At 46.9% G+C, this 18,282-nt stretch overlaps 1 protein-coding gene across 8 annotated transcripts in view; it reads left to right on the top strand.

Annotated features, from left to right (window-relative positions):
* SOX13 (SRY-box transcription factor 13) overlaps window positions 1-18,282 on the top strand; it is a 259,045-nt gene that overhangs the window by 168,724 nt on the left and 72,039 nt on the right. For 2 of the 8 annotated variants that reach the window (XM_078644662.1, XM_078644663.1), the window contains exons 3-6: window positions 2,657-2,849; window positions 3,888-3,984; window positions 5,497-5,583; window positions 14,179-14,351. In XM_078644662.1, the coding sequence (XP_078500788.1) occupies window positions 2,657-2,849; window positions 3,888-3,984; window positions 5,497-5,583; window positions 14,179-14,351 (550 nt within the window). Of the gene's footprint in view, window positions 1-2,656; window positions 2,850-3,887; window positions 3,985-5,496; window positions 5,584-14,175; window positions 14,352-18,282 lie in introns of all 8 variants that reach the window. The other 6 variants (XM_078644660.1, XM_078644661.1, XM_078644664.1 and 3 more) reach the window with 3 other exon arrangements.

Consider the following 18,282-nt stretch of genomic DNA (forward strand, 5'->3'; position numbering starts at 1 on the left):
TGTTAGATGTGTACAAGAGAGGTCGTAAAATCTCAAGTGTGCCCCAGACATTCAAATAATCAGATCTCATATTGGTAGCTAAAGCACTTTTCAAGCATGCATTCTGTAGGATGTGAGGCTCTAGGAGATACCGATTCTTACAAAGTAGCGAACACTGCAGCCATATAACCAGTTCAGAGGTTATAATTTCCTACCAGTGTTTCCATCCTAGTTACCGGTCATCACACATTTTCTGGCTTGGAATGTGGAATAACGTGCACGACCTGCAATGACTGCCTCCTATACTGCATGCAGTTTCCTTATTCTGCTTCCAGGAAAATGTCTGCGGAAACACATTTGATTTACCGGGTGCGTTCAGCAAAACTTTTAATCAAAATGGGACGGTATCTCCTTCTGAGATATTAGCCCTGCCAACTGCATGGAATAATTATTTTACAGCATGCTTAAATATTAACAAACCATGAATTTAAATTTCGAGCACTTCAGAGTTCTCTACAATGACGGCTGCACATGGGGATAATACAATAATTTTCTTTAATACATTCAGCACCTGCGAGCTCCTAGGACTCTACCTAACTGAAAGTCAGGCAGATATGAAACATCATCATATGCCCCGGTACCTCGGCGCTGTCAAACGCACACCGAACAGATCACAGAGGATGCAAACTCCGGGTCTCCTCTCGGAGGCAGTTACTAGGAGACGGAGGATGCCCAGCTGGAATTGTGTCTAAGGCTTGTGTTTGAGCGAGCGGGCGAACTCACCGGTGTGCTAGTGCGACAGTCGGATGATGAATGCACTCCGTGGTCACATCCTCCGGCGCCACGCAAATATTGTATTTATCCTCGTGGCGAATGAGAATGACGTCCCACCTCAGCTTAATCTACCCTATCTGGAGAAGGGTCTGTCTGAGACTCGAAGATGGTTAGGCACTAGCTCCTTATCTCTGAAAGGCTGGCTACACTGTAAGATTCAGGGAAAGACATCTCGAGGCTGAGAGGGGGAGGTACCTGCTCCGAGCGGCGGAGGATGGAGGAAGGCAGCTCGCCGGGAAGCCCAGAGCCCCGGACCGCCATCCGCCGATACTGCAGCGGCCGTACTGTTCCAGCACTGGGGGCCCACACAGACTGAACTGTGCACCCCGCTACTTGCCTGCAGCACCCCAACATTCCATTACCAAGTTTTTGGGGAGCGGACTTGCGTGCGAGCCTGTAGGTGCTCGGAGGGACAGCTGCAAAATGGCAGCTGGAAGCTTCTGATTTTTTTCGGAATTGGGGGCGTGGTTTTTGTGGTTCTGAGTGACAGACAACGTCACTGTCTAAAGAACGCAAAAAATCACGCCCCCAAATCCGAAAAAGACGGAGCTTCTTTGGAGGGATGGCTCTCTCCTCCAATGGCTGGCCTCTGTTTAGGAAGCCAGCCAATGGAGGAGAGACGAAAACAGAGGCGGGGATAAAGCAGCCTACTAAGTAACAATAATTCTCAGACTTCCGGTCTTCGACCGGATATTACCGAGACCTAAAAAGAGGAATGAGACAATTCCAGACCCAGTAACTAGATAGCTAAATAATGCACAGCAAGTAAGTCGGGAACATTCTCAAAACTACTCATTTGGGTAAGTAACCATTTATTTCTAGGTGTAGGTATTTCTGTTTACAGACATAAGCTACACTGTGTGTATACTTTGAGATCTATGTTGCATTTTTAAAGTGTTAGATTTACCATTTCTAACATTTACATTTAAACGTTTACAGCCTGATTCATCAAGCCGAAATCGGCTCGCAAAGGGCCAGATTCTGAGAATCTGGCCCTTTGCGAGCGCTATTTTTGCATTTGGGATTCATCATCCCAAATGCAAAAATCGGTAATAGCGATTTCGCTATTTTGCGAGGAATTACTTTTAAGGAATCTCTATTTGAGATTCCTTAAATGCAATTCATCATCCTATTAAAAATTGCGAATTCGCAATTTCGGCCCGCTATTTACCGCGAGGTCAAACCTCGTGGTAAATAGCGAAAACGTAGAAAAATGCTTTTAAAAGCATTTTTCTAAGTTGCATGTTGCACACACACATGTCCTTTGGACATGTGTGTGCGCAACACCTGTTTCAATTTGCATTTAAGGGGTGCTACAGGGTGTCCTTTGGACACCCCGGCACCCTTTAAATCGCTATCTTATTTGCGATTAGCTAATTGCTAATCGCAAATAAGGAATACTCCCCATTCATTCCTATGGGCCTTTTGGCAGGAATCGCTATTTATTTAGCAATTCCTACATGAATCCCGTTTTGCAAGTCCTTAATAGCGATTCCTTATGAATCGCTATTAGGGGCTCGCAAAACGGGAGAATGATGAATCAGGCTGTAAGTTTCTTATATTTACAGGTTAACCGAGTTCTATTTACAGATTTTCTGATCTTTCTTTGGAGGCTTTTCAGTATTTGCCAGTTTTGTTTACAGGCTTATGGAGGTCTTCAATATTTACAGATAGTGGACTTTGTCTACAGGCCACTGCCTAAAGAGGTCTGTTAACAGCTTTGCTTGTAGCCTGTGATGCTCTGAAGACTCCCCTGACAGAGTAGAAGCGACCTTACATGCTATGTAGGTAAAGCTCACTACCCTTTGACCATCAGTGTAACTTTTGCGTCTTGTCTGCTCAGGATGTCCTTGAGGAATTCCGGCTCTCCACATCATAACGAAGACAACACTGGCACCATGGTGACCTGCACCATTAAGGAAGAGGACAAGATGGAGGACTGCTGCGATTCACCAACTGCCTCACCTGATGCCCAAGCCAGTAGCTCACTTAGGGTTACTGTGCCTCTAAGGGAGGCCTCCGACTCCTCCTCACAGGTGCGATTGGCATTGCTGGAGCCGCGCCTTACATCATCACCACATGCTAACCTAGTCTCTTAACAGTGTGTTATGCTTGCTTCACATTTCTCATCATTGTGAAATGATTGGACGGTCTGGCGAGGAGTTGTTAAGGGTTATGAGCTGGCAAGTGCCCCAGTACCCCACATTGATGTGACCCCTGGTTACCCATGATTACACCTCCGTCAATAAATCTTGATCCATGCCCTCTGCATGGACCTCAATTCCGCCACAGGAAGCTACTGACTGATCAACCAATGCAGCTCAATCCTGACCTGTAGTCTTCACTCTATGCTTTCTGCTGCATAACTGTTTGGGACACACATTTCTGCCTCTGCACCTCAATCCTGACCTTCAGCACCCTTGCTACTCTAGGTTTGTTAACTTAGCACCGCTCTGCCAACTTACCTAATGCCTTGCCCATCTCTGCCAGTTCAACTCAGTTGTGGCCTGCAGTCCCACATGATGCTAGTGCTATGAACCATACACAGAGCTCTCGTCATCTGCAGCATCCCGCCATACTACAGTGTGCGAGCTACTTGAAGCTCGCTGCAGTGTACCTCAATTCTGAACAGCCCTCACCCTGTTACTCTGGTACTGGGACCCAAACACAACACTGCCAGTACCCCTCCAGTCCTTCTGTTTGGCTGCAGACCCAGTTAATCCCATGCAGTGTTCCCATGTTCCTGGTTGCAGCCTGTGACCTTGATCTTGCTGTTATGCATCCCCCTAACTGACTGGGTCAGTCGTTCTCTATTGCTTGGTTCCCTATCTAAACAAGCATCACTGAAGGAAGGGGTTGAACCCAACTGTTTATACTTATTTTTGTATCCTGTGCAAGGGAGCATTTACTGAGGCATACAATTTATGGGGCGAAAGCTTTGCACACAGACAAGTACTGATAATGTGCGCCTCCCTCTGCACACCTGTCTTACGAGGAAGCTCGTAATGCCCATCTGTCTGTATTAGCCAAACAGGCTTACAAAGTTGTTAACTGGTCTCTTCTCTGCTTGACAGGAGCCAAGGTCCCCAACGGACACGAGAACTCCAGACTCCAGAAGATTTGACTCTGCCAAGACAGAGAAGCTGGAGCTGAGCCCCAGCATGAAGGAAGGTAAGATGGCGGCCTTGAAGCCAGAATTGTTGATGGAGTCAGAGACTAACCAGAAAGGCTAATAAAAGTGGGAGACAGACTTATAAAAGATCAGTCCATCAGAGCATCTAAGAGGCTTAATGGGCTAAAGCGGAATCTGTTAGGCTGGCTCCATCTTCTGTTCGACTGCTCCTCAGCGCTTCATACCTTTTAACCCATGGCCTGGAGGGAAGTTTCCCAACTTTATAGTAATCCTCCCAGCACCGTTGAGCGTCAATAATGGGGGTGGGGGTAGCACTGCCTTATGCAAAAATCTGCATGTGGCATGAATGAGATGGTGCCTGCGTCCTTCGCAGACTGACATGCAGCTAGGCGTGAGTCTGGCAACCTTCTTAACTCCAGATTTGTGAAGTCACACCTTTCATTAAAAAACTTAATTGCTCATGTTTTTTGTTACTTACAGTTGTGATTAGGGTCTGATAATTGGGTAAAATTCCTTATACACCCTCAATGTTAAAGAAATAATTTGAACCCTCTCAGAAGCAAATGAAAGAAACTTTCCAGACACAGCTGTGTGCTCCGAAACAGAATGAAATGCATTTATTGGTATCCATGCATGCTTGTTGATCAGCAAGGAAGAAGTCAGGTGACCAACTGGTACTCTCAGCCTGCTTCTTCCCTGAGTGACTGGTTTCTAGGTCCTATATACATTTAGTAATGCAATGTCAGCGGAACCGGAATAAGGCTCTGTGCCAAATATGGCTAACGAAGATATGCACCATGCCAATTATAAACAGCTAGATATGGGCCGACCATGAAAGGCCTGCTTGGCACTGTACCAATTATACTACAGACCTACTGTGTAAGCAAATTGCACAACCAGATAAACAAACTAACATGGAGTCAGTACAAGCAAAGTGACCTCTAAGGTGGTTCAAAATAGCTGTTGAAGCTTGTCCAGGAAAGGTCAGATTTGGAAGCCCTTTGGAGCTCCAGGCATCTTGTTAGTATGATATATCTAAGCATGTTATCTTTGTAGTGCATACATATGAATATATGTATGGTTTATATATATATATATATATATATATATATATATATTTTTTTTTTTTTCAACACTCAAGCCCTTCAGAGCCCTCTAATTAACTATGGGCGGAATGGTTTGGAAGTAGTTCTGAGCAGCTCAGACCCCATCCCAAACCTCATCGGGCTGAAAGGAGAAATGAGGACTCCCAGGGCCCCTCCATTTATGCTGTGCCACTCTCTCTTCCATTGACGCCCCACAGCTCCATCAGAAACTTCTTTTAGTGGCTCACCCACCCAGGCTGTATTATCTTTTCTTAATTCATTCCTCCTTCCCCTCACCCAATCACCGAGTCACTCACATCTTTACTCTGGGTTTTGTTTGTGGTACGCTTCAGTATTACTCTTTTATACCAAAGCCCTCCAGTCATGCACATTTATGATATAAACTCTGATGTCCCATCTATTTACCCTCCCGCCAATATCTCGCCCCACTACTTCTCTCTACAGTGATGCCAACAATTGAAAAGCTACTGTCCAGCGACTGGAAGGAAAGACTTCTGGGAAACATGCCCACGGAAAGCAAAGATGTAAAAGGTGAGGATGCATGTCCATGCTCTTATTCCTGCTATGTCTCAAAGGCTGAGCATGGATAAGAAAATGTCGCTTCATATCACAAACATTAGATCAGTTATAACCTAAGGGAAACTAAGACAAAGTGACATCCAGAGAATACCTAGCGAGGGAGGGACGTAACCACAATATTTATGTTATGCATTAAAATGTAGCAAGGGACGATGAAGTACCTTTACCTAGATATAGCCAAGTGTCTTCATTGAGGTTCTACTTAGTCATTCCAATCATGTTCACATATATGAAAAGCATACTATAATTTTTCAGATCTAAAAAAATCTTTAGACTTTCACTCTCTTCCCTTGATGGATGGCCGGGCTCCTATCGTATTCCTGATATATTTACCCTTATTTGTGACCCCAGCGTTTTTTAACCGTAATCATCACCTCACCTCCTGCCACATGGCTACAATCTTTTTAGTCTGCTGGGTACATTATAGAGCCAGACACTGTTACTCTTTCTGATGGACACATCTGCCAGTGGATTCCTCACCTTGTGAATATCCCCTGTGCCAGCAGCATTCGGAAATTTTTGGAGCTCTCCACGCCGACGAGGAAGACGTCGTAGAACCATGGCTCCGCTCGCGACCCTGCTGACGTCACTGGAGCCATAAAGGAGCCTCGTCGGCGTAATGAAGTCCGTTCCCTTTTTTCCCGCGCCGTCAACGCTAATGGTTTTTCTAGGACTCTCCGTAGTTTCGCTTGATACTTTGTGTTTCTGGCTGTATTCCTGTGCTGCTTCTTGTTTCCTTTCAAGGATGTCTTCGAGGAAGTCTGGGTTCAAGCCTTGCAGGGAGTGCGGAGGACATATGTCCATTACTGATCCACATGAAGACTGCGTTTGGTGTCTGTCGGATCACTACGTCGAGGGATGTGCCTGTTGCAGGAAAATGAATACGAAGACTTTCAAAGAAAGAGAAGCGAAGCTCTTCATGGCAAAAATGAGGAAAGAAAAAAGAGGAAGAAGAAGGTCGAGGTCTCGCTCCAGGTCGAGGTCGTGCTCAAAATCGACCTCTGGGCATGCTTCAAGAGCCAAGAAGCATAAAAAGAAGAGGCACTCTTCGAAGCGTCATTTTGATAAGAGAGGCGGCGCCGAAGTCTAATTCTCCAGTCCATCGACACCGTAAGGACTTCGTGTCTCCTTCTCCCTCGAATCCAGCTTCTCCGGTGAAATCGGCTTCGCCTGCAGTTTCTCCTGTTCGATCACCGGCGCCGGCTCCATCACCGACCTCGGAACATTCTCCGGCTTCGGTAGAAGAGGTTCCTGCGCCTGAGCAGGCAATTCCATCGGATCTGCTGTCGGCGCCGACTGGCCCGAATACGGTAACACCTGCATCTGAGTCTGTCCCTGAGACCTATCCTCCTTTTCCAAGCCCGGGACAAGATATCTAAATGCGAGGTATGGAATATTCCATAGGGCTATGTACCCCTCTGGAGCACCTTCGGGTCCCCTGGGTCCATTAGCGTTTAATCTGGGGGTTCCTCAGGCCTATGCCCAGGCTCCCTTCATGCCATTCCTTCCGGCGGCGCCGTTTTGGCATTTCCCTGCGCCGAGGACGTCGACGCCGTTTCCATCCTCTCCGGCGCCGTCAGCTCGACCTCGATCGGCATAGGCTGCGCCGACTGATCCGTGTACGACGCCGGCTCCAGGTCCTTCGGAGTCGGTCTTGGCCCCACCGGCGTCGGTGCCTAGAATAAGATCTAGGAGAGAAGCTCAGAGAGTTTTGGAGGAGCAGAGATTTCATTTGGAGGAAATGGAGGAAGGTGAGGTTGAGGACTCTGATGACTGTTTTATGGAATTAAAAGAGGCAAGTGGCCGTGATATGTCTCCTGAGTGGGAGCTTTCTCCTGTTTCGGATGCTCCATCAAAGGATGTTGCCCCCTACCATACAGTAATTATAAAGGCAGCAGAACTTTTGGACCTTCAGCTTCCTCCTGTTGAATTTAAATCTAATATTCTGACGGAAGTTCTCCACTCTCCAACTTCTGTTGTAGAACCTCTGCTACCATTTAATGAGGCAATTACCGATCCTGTATTGGAGGTCTGGTGCAAACCATTTTCGGCTCCAGCAGTTAACAAAGCAATTGCCAGGAGATATAGGGTGGCTCCAGGGTATCCTGAATTTTTATCATCACACCCTTCTCCCGAGAGTCTAGTAGTCCAGGCAGCCTGTTCAAAGAAGTTTTCTGGTGCCTTTCCACAGGTTCCGGCAGACAGAGTCAAAAAAGCTCGACATGGCCCTTAAGTCAACTAATGCCACCTGTCTTTTGGGTCGCTATATCCAAGCCCTTATGGACTCAGCAAAACAGCTTGCCCCAAAATTGTCAGAAGATGTCAGGAAACATTTTAATGAGGTGTTCCAGGACACTCAAGCGGCTGCTCGTCAGGTGATTCAGAGTGGTTTGGACACGGCGGACTCTGTCGCCAGGATCATGGGATCTTCTGTGGCTACAAGAAGAAGTGCCTGGCTTAAATCTTCAGAGTTCTCCCCAGATGTACAGGCAACACTTTTGGACCTACCTATCAATGGCTCTGGTCTCTTTGGCAAGAAAGCAGATGCGGCCCTGGAAAGATTTAAAGATAGTAAGGCAACGGCCAAATCTCTAGGCCTTCAGACTCAGCCTAGGGGTTCAACGTTTAGGAGGTATAGAGGTTTTGGGAGATCGTCCTTTCACTCCTACAAACAACCTAAGCAGAAGCAACACCAGCAGCAGAATACCTTGTATAGATCCTACAGGGGCAAGAATAGAGTTTGCCCACAAGGTCGTCAGCCCTCCTCCTCCTCCTCCTCTACCTCCCCACCTATTACCACAGCAAAGCAGCCCTAGATCCGCCATTCAGGATCATGTCGGTCCTGTAGGGGGTCGACTTACTTATTTTCTGCAAGATTGGGAATCGGTCCCTACAGACCTTTGGATTCTCAATCTTGTGGAGAATGGGTATGCTCTTCCCTTTCGGGAATTCCCTCCAAATTACCCTCCTTACCAAGGGGTTTGCTCAGGGGACCATCTTCTTCTCCTGCATGAGGAAGTCCTAACATTACTGAAAAAAGGTGCGATAGAGTTGGTTCCAGAGCAGGAAAGGGGTCAGGGTTGCTACTGCCGGTATTTCCTGATACCCAAAAAGGATGGCAGGTTATGTCCAATCCTGGATCTCAGGACCTTGAATCTTTTTCTGAAACAGGAAAAGTTCAAGATGCGCACCCTTGCGCAGGTTCTTCAAGCGCTGCAACAGGACGATTGGATGGTGTCGATCGACTTGCAGGACGCGTATTTTCATATCCCGATCCTGAAGGAAGTATATCCGTTTCACGGTAGGGTCGCAACATTATCAGTTTGAGGTCCTTCCGTTTGGTCTTACTACTGCACCTCGAGTCTTCACCAAGGTGATGGCAGTGGTGGCAGCACATGTCAGAAGGTCGGGGATTTCTGTTTTCCCTTATCTGGACGACTGGCTGATCAAAGGCGGGTCGCCGGAGAAGGTGTGTCATCATCTGCAAGTGACAATGCAACTGTTGTACAGATTGGGTTTTTCGATAAACGTGTCCAAGTCTTACCTAGTGCCCCCTCAGCGCAACCCGTCTATAGGGGCGGTACTGGACACTACTGTCTGTCGAGCATTCCCTCCTCCTCAAAGGATTCTCGACATTCAGGAAATGATTCCTTTGTTTTACAATGGAGCGGTTGTTCCAGTCCTGAAGGTCCTTCGTCTGCTCAGTCTGTTTGCTTCCTGCATTCTGTTGGTCAAACATGCACGCTAGCACATGAGGGTGCTCCAGTGGTGCCTCCGCAGGCAGTGGTATCAGCACAACGGAGATCTCAGGGAGTCTGTGTGGATCTCCAGAGAAGCTGCGGCGGATCTATCTTGGTGGAGCGTGGAAGGCAATCTGTCTCAAGGGAAGCTCTTCCATCTACCTATATCGCCGGCCACAGTGATAACGGATGCATACACTCTAGGGTAGGGTGCTCATCTGGGGGACCTGGAGTTCAAGGGTCTTTGGTCTCCAGAGGAAAGGTTGCGTCACATCAACCTTTTGGAGTTGCGGGCGTTACGTTTGGCGCTCAAGGCCTTCCTCCCTTCCCTTTGAAGTCTGTCGGTTCAAGTCCTGACGGACAACACTACCGTGATGTGGTATGTCCACAAGCAGGGAGAACTGGAGTCGCATTGTCTCTGCTGAGAGGCTCTGCGTCTCTGGTCCTGGGTTCAGGACCATCAGATTTGTCTGCTGGTAAATCATCGTGGCCGGAGTTCTGAACGTGCATGCAGACAGTCTCAGTCGGCAGTTCTCTGCCGATCACGAGTGGAGGCTTCATACGGAGGTAGTTCGTCACGTCTTCCGGACGTGGGGAACTCCTCGGGTGGCATCACGTCTTCCGGACGTGGGGAACTCCTCGGGTGGACCTGTTTGCCACTCATGAGAACACTCACTGCCCGTCATTCTGCAGTCTCCAGTAACCGGTGCAGGGAGATTCGGGGGACGCGTTCCAGTTGAGTTGGCACTCACAACTCATTTACGCGTTTCCTCCCATACCCTTGATTCCTTGGGTTCTGAGAAAGATTAGTCCAGACCGGGCCCAAGTCATATTGATCGCCCCGGATTGGCCAAGAAGGGTGTGGTACACAGATCTTCTCCACCTCTCCTCGTGCCCTCGGCTCCGTCTCCCTCTCAGGGCAGACCTCCTCTCGCAGTCCCAGGGGCAGGTTCTACACCCCCACCTCCAGAGCTTACACCTTCATGCCTGGAGATTGAACGTGGCAACCTGAAATCTTTTTCTCTTCCTTCTGACGTGGCGGACGTTATGTTGTCCGCCAGACGTCTCTCCACCAAGTCTATTTATTCCTATTGGTGGTCTAAATTTGTTCATTGGTGTGGGGGGAAGTCTATTGACCCTTTAAGGGCTCGCTTATCTGACATTCTTCAGTTTGCTCTGTCTCTGGCCCAGCAGGGTTTTGCTGTGGCTACTGTGAAAGGCTATTTATCGGCTTTGTCGGCGTTCCTTTGCTTGCCGGACCAGCCGTCTTTGTTTAAATCACCTATCGTGTTACGATTCATTAAGGGCCTTACCAACAAACATCCGCTCACTCTATTTATTGTGCCTCAATGGGACTTAACTCTTGTTTTAACTTACTTGATGGGTTCTCCCTTCGAGCCCTTACACAAGTGTCCCTTGAGGTTATTCTCTTTAAAAACTGTATTTCTTGTTGCCATTACCTCAGCAAGGAGGGTAATTGAGCTTCAAGCTCTGAGTTCAAAACCCCCATTCTTGACTATTCATGCTGATAGAATGGTTCTCAGGACCAGGACTGCTTTTTTGCCTAAAGTGGTAACTCCCTTCCATCTGGGGCAGTCCATTACCCTTCCTTCCTTCTATCCTCCCCCTCACCCTTCCAAGGAGGAGGAGTGGCTTCACCGCTTGGCCCCTAAGAGGGCGGTGAGTTTTTACCTTGATAGAACTAAAGACTATCGTGTGGATGACCAGCTCTTCGTGGGTTTTGCTGGCTGCAGGAAAGACAGAGCGGTGCACAAGCGCACACTTTCCAGATGGATTGTCTTGTGCATCAAGATTTGTTACTCTTTGGCCGGTAAGGAACCTCCAGAGGGTTTAAGAGCTCATTCTACCAGAGCAAATTCTTCCACATCTGCATTGTCTAGAGGTGTTCCTGTTGAGGACATTTGTAGAGCGGCAACTTGGGCCTCCCTCCACACTTTCGCGAAGCATTACTGCTTAGACTCCGAGGTGAGGAGGGACGGACACTTTGCACGTTCTGTTCTCCAAGATTTTCTGGTATAAAAGGGTGGACACCCTCCTCCGGGAGTGTGGACTGCTGTGGGACTCTGTTCACAAGGTGAGGAATCCTCTGGCAGATGTATCCATCAGAAGAACAAGTTACTTACCCTCGGTAATGCTTTTTCTGGTGGATACAATATCTGCCTGTGGATTCCTCACTGACCCACCTGCCTCCCCGTTGTCCACCCTTGTATACCTGCAAGATTTTCTGGTATAAAATGGTGGACACCCTCCTCCGGGAATGGGGACGGCTGTGGGACTCTGTTCACAAGTTGAGGAATCCACTGGCAGATGTATCCATCAGAAGAACAAGTTACTTACCTTCGGTAATGCTTTTTCTGGTGGATACAGTATCTGCCTCTGGATTCCTCACGGACCCACCTGCCTCCCCCTTGTCCACCCTTGTATACCTGCAATGTTGATATTGTCTAATTTATTTTCAATGAAAGTGTTTTACAGCATTGTTTTCACACTGTGTGTGTTGGTTGAATTCTTTGTACTATGTATACTATATATTTTTGTTGGTCCGTCCGTGTGCCTCGAAGGCACGGAAAAAAAGGGTTGAACTAACGTCATCACGCCGACAAGGCTTCTTTATGGCTCCAGTGACGTCAGCGGGGTCGCAAGCGGAGCCATGGTTCTACGACGTCGTCCTCGTCGGCGTGGCGAGCTATAAAAATTTCCGAATGCTGCTGGCGCAGGGGATGTTCACAAGGTGAGGAATCCTCAGGCAGATACTGTATCCACCAGAAAAAGCGTTACCGAAGGTAAGTAACTTGTTCATTAGAACCCTCTGTGTTCCTAGACATGTTACTGCTGCTGCAGTTCTTTGCAATAGTAATCTGCGGCGAAGCACGGGGTAGTTATGGTGTACCACCTGTGGGTTCACAGCCAGCGTGGACCATCTTATCACTGTTATCGCAGATGTCCTTGCTCCTGTAACATTATTCTTGGTGAAGTAAAATGTCCATACAAGGTTTTGGTACTAGTTTTATTTTTGGTATTTTCATACCCTTGAGTGTCTGTGCCTCCCGCCACCCTGTTGTTATGAGTCTCTGGATATGTCAATGAGGCGATATTTCCATTTCTGCTGGTTGAGAGTACCGAGTTTTCAATTCTTTCTGAGTTCCTTTAGGCTGGGGTTTTCAGTTGTTTACTACTGTGAAACTGTATTTTGGGTTTGACTGTCTAAGGTCAGATTTAGTTTGCACCTGAAGCCCCTTCTCTGGGTTGCACCATTGGGTTATAGAACCTCGATGGATCTTTACAAAGGCAGTCAGTTGTTCATTAACTGCTTGTTGTCTTGGTGCAAACAGGCAGCGATGCAGGTCTAGACGGCAGGAAGACCACTTGTAGAGTGGAAGGTGGCAAACGAGGTGTCCTTCCCGGGGGAGGCTGCAGAGCACAATCTCTGAGGGGTTTCCTAGTGAGGTGAAAGGCTTTTGGCGTAGAAAGGGTTTATTTTTAAGTGAAGGACACCAATCATAAGGCAAAACCTCATGTGTAGCTTGTCAGCGCATCTCTTGGACTTGCTGGTCAGTCTCAGATGTGTCTTGTGTGGGGGTGATTTGCTTGGCAATGCCACCGTTCTGAAGAGGTCTGACAGGCTCCTCGTGGGCCTAGTTTAATACCTTCATTTGCTGGGGTGTTGCACAGGTCGGCAGGTAAATAGGAAATGCAGGTAGACCTGGGTCCAAGAGTGCATATATTCATGCAGCTGGGAGAGGGAATGGGCAGCATGCAGAGGCTGTGCTCAGGAATGCCTTGGTAAGTCATCTTAAGGTCCTCTGATTCCGTGCAAGTGTCTAGTACGGATTGTGGCTGGGGACCGTGAACAGTGAGCCTGCCGCAAAAGATCATTGAGATTGTTCAACGTCAGAAAAAAGTCTGATAAGTCAAGATGCATCATTTTTCCTTCATCTCTGGATAATATTTAAAGGATGCTCTGTTTGGCAGGAGGGTTTAAGTATTTTAGCAAGCTCCCAAAATGGAGAAAAATGGCTCCGTCTTGAGGCACGCGTGATTGGTTTCTGGGTGAAGTGGGTCATCTATAAATTGCTGGCTTTCTAGTGATGAGTCACTAGGATCTCAATCATACATCTACTTAGTAAAGACTTCTCTTATTATTTGTGGCCTTTTTACCGAATACCATACTCCAGAGCTGGTGGAAACAAAAGCCTCATTACAGGGATCTGCATCTATTTTACACAGTAGAAGCAAATGAGTCAGTAGGTCTCACCTGCAGGCGCTGCGACTAAGACATACCTTGAAACTCTGGCAGCTCCCACCAACCAGACAGGCTACCCTATGACCAGAACGAAGGATGCTCAGTCGCGGACAGTGAAGACGGGTAGTTTTGATACCCTCTGTCATATGCCCTAGAGGTGGCAGCTCGGTGGTCTCTAGGGGTCAATCACAACAGTGAAATCACGAATTAGGGAGCTTGAAGGGAGAATGAAAGACATTCAAGACTGAAATGGACTTTCAGCTTTTCACTTTCCCCCTTTCTACAAACTTTGTCTCCCCCTTGGCCATGCCTCTAAGAGGCTTGTGTCCCTAAACCTTCTCCCTACCCTACCCATCTCCTGTCCACCCTTCTCAGCCATGCTCACAGTGCGCGACTCCCACTGTCCTGGCTGAGAGCACCACACTGGTTTGCCATTTGTGCGGCTCTTGTCTTCATATAAGCTCCAGTCTTCATACTTGATGCACGCTCATTCCAAGTGGCCCCTCAACGCCCAGGGTGACTTATGTTCTTCTACTTGAGCAGGTACCCAGGAGAGCCTGGCCGAAAAGGAGCTGCAGCTTCTGGTGATGATAAACCAGCTCTCCAGCTTGCGGGACCAGCTCCTGACCGCCCACTCTGAGCAGAAGAACATGGCAGCCATGCTGTTTGAGAAGCAGCAACAACAGATGGAGCTGGCGCGGCAGCAGCAGGAGCAGGTATGGACCGCATGCGTTCTGAGTAATGTGCATACTAAGATCCCCTTTATTTATTTTTTAATTTTTTATTCTATTTATTAAATAGTCGTCAGTATCAAAATACTGCATTATCATGAACCACATGTGTTATATATTTTGGATGCAATACTACACCATTTACAATCAATAATTGGACATGACAAGCAACACAATACAATCAGGGAAGATCTCCTTCATGTGTAACATTTTGTTCAAACTTGTGCACCTTTGGGAGTTACCACAATGAGTAACAACTGTGCAAACTACGGTAACCACACATAGGGTTTAATTTAAATATATTGTGTATATTGAGTATAGTCTGGGCACATTTTACCTAATTTCTAAAATGTTATCTCCATACATGTGTAATGTGCAGAAAAATGTACTTCCCACAGGTGCGTAAGATAAAGAGTATTAAGGTACGCCCCGCACTGCTTGTGATACGGAGCTGTATGGTAGCTGGAGATACACGTCCTGAGGCAATCAATGTTTTTCTGCACTCGTAGTGTTTCACAACTTAGAACACAGGTCATGGTCACCCAAGAGGAGCCATTACAGAATTTATTTTTCATAGAAAAGTCAATGATCTATCACCAGTTCCATTACTTTGCTGCTTTCTCCCCACTGCCCCAGTAATCTCACTACCTTACCATTTCACCTCCTCAATATCTCACCCCTTAGTTAATTTTAAACTGAATGTACTTTTATTTTCTTACCTAGAAAGTTTGAAATGACAAAAACACTCCCTCTTGTGAGTGGCAATTTTTTAACAGTACGGTAATAGTGTACGGTTAGAATTTTACTGCATGGCCATAGTCTTTTATAAATACTATTCTTGGCATTAAACTTCCCTGCCTATGAAAAGTCTTACCACGCATGCACACAGATGGGCGGCCACCTTGGAATGGGCTTTCTCATAAAAAAAGATATTCCAATAGGTTCGCAATTGCATGCTTGCTGGTGTGCCTGAAACCATTTTGGCTTTATTTAATTTAGCGTTCCCAGGTGGTCTGCAATTATGTTCGAACAGAGTGCTAAAAACAGATGAAAATACACCTCTGGTGCTAACAGTTGAAGGATATAATGCTCTGAATCTGAATGGTAGTGAAGAAGTTATGCCTCAGGCGGAACAAAAGCATGAATAGAAAGGAATAACTGGGAGCATGTGGAGTTGGATTTTAGGGTCTTCCACCCTGAAGGATAGGTATTAATAATGGGTTACGTCAAAGGTGTGTGCTGTTACCTACTCATTTTTAGGTCGAGCCTAAGCCATCCCGTAATGGATGCTTGTCGAGATATAAAGTAAGGGCTCTGAAAAATGCACCCAAAGGCGGATTGCCTACAGTGCATGTGAACCGGGCGTGTGCACATCACACACCCTCGGCATCAGACTTCAAAGGAAGCCGCGCCCCCGCCACGCAATGCCGCTCCCCCGCCCCCACCACGCAATGCCAAGAGCTTGTTTTCTTTGGATCCATTTCATGGGGAAGCAACCCGCAGGAGCCGGCTCCCAAGGCAGCCTTCAGAGCAAGGCGCATCTATCCGTGCCTGCGGAGTACAGATCTCCTAAAAGGTGTCCTTTTCTCCCATTAATGATGTCTGAAACGAGCTTTTGAATAAAAATTTTATTTATTTATTTTATTTATTTATTTATTTATTTTTAAAATGTATAAAGCGCAACATATGCCCTTGGGCGTCTTGGCATTACATGTATCACAACGAGTGACGTACATCGGGCAACGCAGCACGCGCAAGAACTTCGAGATGTATTAACTGGCTGGGTTAATTCTAGAACTTCACCTGCAGTTATTTTCAATTGCTTTGCCCGATTTCTCAGCGTTTTGCTATTTTATATTTCATGCTATTTTCAACAAACTCTGTTGCTGTTTTCAGAAACGTGTACTCTACTGTCTAGAATTATTACAATTTGTACAGTGTAAACCCGGACTTGTTTTAAAGGACTGTAAAAAATGGAGCCGTATTTCACGGATTTCCTGCAGAGAAAGGAGACGCCACCGCACCCTGAGCTGCACAACTAAAGAAAGTGAATTTATCTGTCGGGAACTGTGCCTTGTTTGGTAATGAAAATTCGTGCTTTCTGGAAAAAAAAGGGCAAGCTTTTGGCCTGAAACGGAAACTGAGCACCTTCTGGGGTAAATGAGTTCCGCAGACTTTCTCCAAAATAGCAAAGCTTTTGTGGGGCAGTTGCAGCGCATCTTTCATTTCCAGACTGCTGATTACGTCAATTTGCGTTTTTCCCACTCGCCTGCAATGGCTGCCACGACACCCACTGCGGCCACCGGCGCCCAGCCTCCCAACCGCCCCTCCAATGCCCTGCAGCCACGCTGGAAGCAGGTGGTGGGCTGGTCGGCACAGACATCGCGCAGTGGCCATCAAGGAGTTCACTGTGGTGTTCGAACATGGCAACAAGGGATAGTTGATGAGCTGTGTACAACACTGATGAGTCTGCATTTTATACCTGCGAAACATGGTGGGCAAAACTACACTGACCACCAGTGCCAACAGACTGATCACAGGACACTTCATATATCTTTTATATTCTATTTAGCTCTACTGTGTCATTGGCTAGTTCCTCTTGCCTCTGTTCGCATTTGCTTTGGCTCGCACGAAGTGTCACACGGCTTCCCCCCTCCGCCGCCCCCGAGCCTTCACTCCACGGCCCCTCATTGGCTGCCGAATTTGTTGTCTCCTGTCTCTACATTAGAGCATTCCTGTGTGTACTCAGACGGGGTTAAAGCTACTGGTGTAAAACTGGCTATCACAGCGAGCTACCAGTTTGTATGCGATATAATATCGCTTTGTGTACCACGTGTGCCTTTTCTCCACAATGCCCATCTGATTTGTTATGATAAACTTTTTGTTGCATTTAACGGGGCGGGGTAGAATCAAGAGGGAATCTGATCATCTTTCATTCATTGCTTATGCGTTGCGTGTGTCAGATTGTCGCAAACCGTGTTTTTTCTATTTCGCTTACTGAGCGCTTTACTGTCACTCATAGTACGGAGGGGATGAGAGTGTTCTACTGCTCACTATACATTTTGGGGCTGAGGTATGAGTATTATGTAGGATGGGGTTGATGTCTGTGCATACTGTGTGTACTACATGGTCGCACATTGTGTGCAGGGTCTAGACCTGTATTTTAATGGCATAGACCGCATGCCTGCAATTCCACACCTACAAGCGTAAGAGACGCCAGACATGTAAAAGGGTTTTGCACTTGTGTCGCATTGTATGGGGTAGAGCGGAGCTTATGGGATCCTGTTATTATGCTTGCCCTCGCAGTGATGTGTAGTGCAGAGCAGTATCCCTCCATACAGGGAGTATGAGGTCGCAGAGCTGGAATTTCTGTTTCTGAGGGGCCTCCAACCTCTTCTTTAATAAGAACAAGTTATGTTTAATGATAATATTGTGATAGTGACCAATCAGACAATATTACTTAGTGGCTACATTACACATCTTTGTCAGCAGTGAACACCACCTGTCCACCGGGCACTGTTACTTGCAGTAATGTAAAAAATAATTTGAAATGCCTTTACATGGGTAGTACTGAGTTTAACATGAGGCTAATACATTGTGACTATAGCTGCAAGGCTTCTGGCATTAGGTTAAAACTAGTAATACGTGTCCCACAATTCTCCCTGATTTACCAGTCAAATATTAGTTTTGGAAAATTAAACATTTTTCTCCAAGATACATACATATTAGTCTCAATTACATACTTTTTAATTTTGGTGGCCAATATATTCATTCAGCCAACCAAAGTTTCAGACTTAGGCTGAACTGCACACGGGCGTTACTTGCAGGTAGCTGGAGAGCTACCAGCAGTTATCAGCTACAGTTTGGAGAAACCCTGCTCTACACTGTATGCAGCAAGTTGCTTACAAGCAGTGTG

This window comes from Lissotriton helveticus, chromosome 5_1 (assembly GCF_964261635.1).
Source record: "Lissotriton helveticus chromosome 5_1, aLisHel1.1, whole genome shotgun sequence".
Taxonomy (NCBI): domain Eukaryota; kingdom Metazoa; phylum Chordata; class Amphibia; order Caudata; family Salamandridae; genus Lissotriton; species Lissotriton helveticus.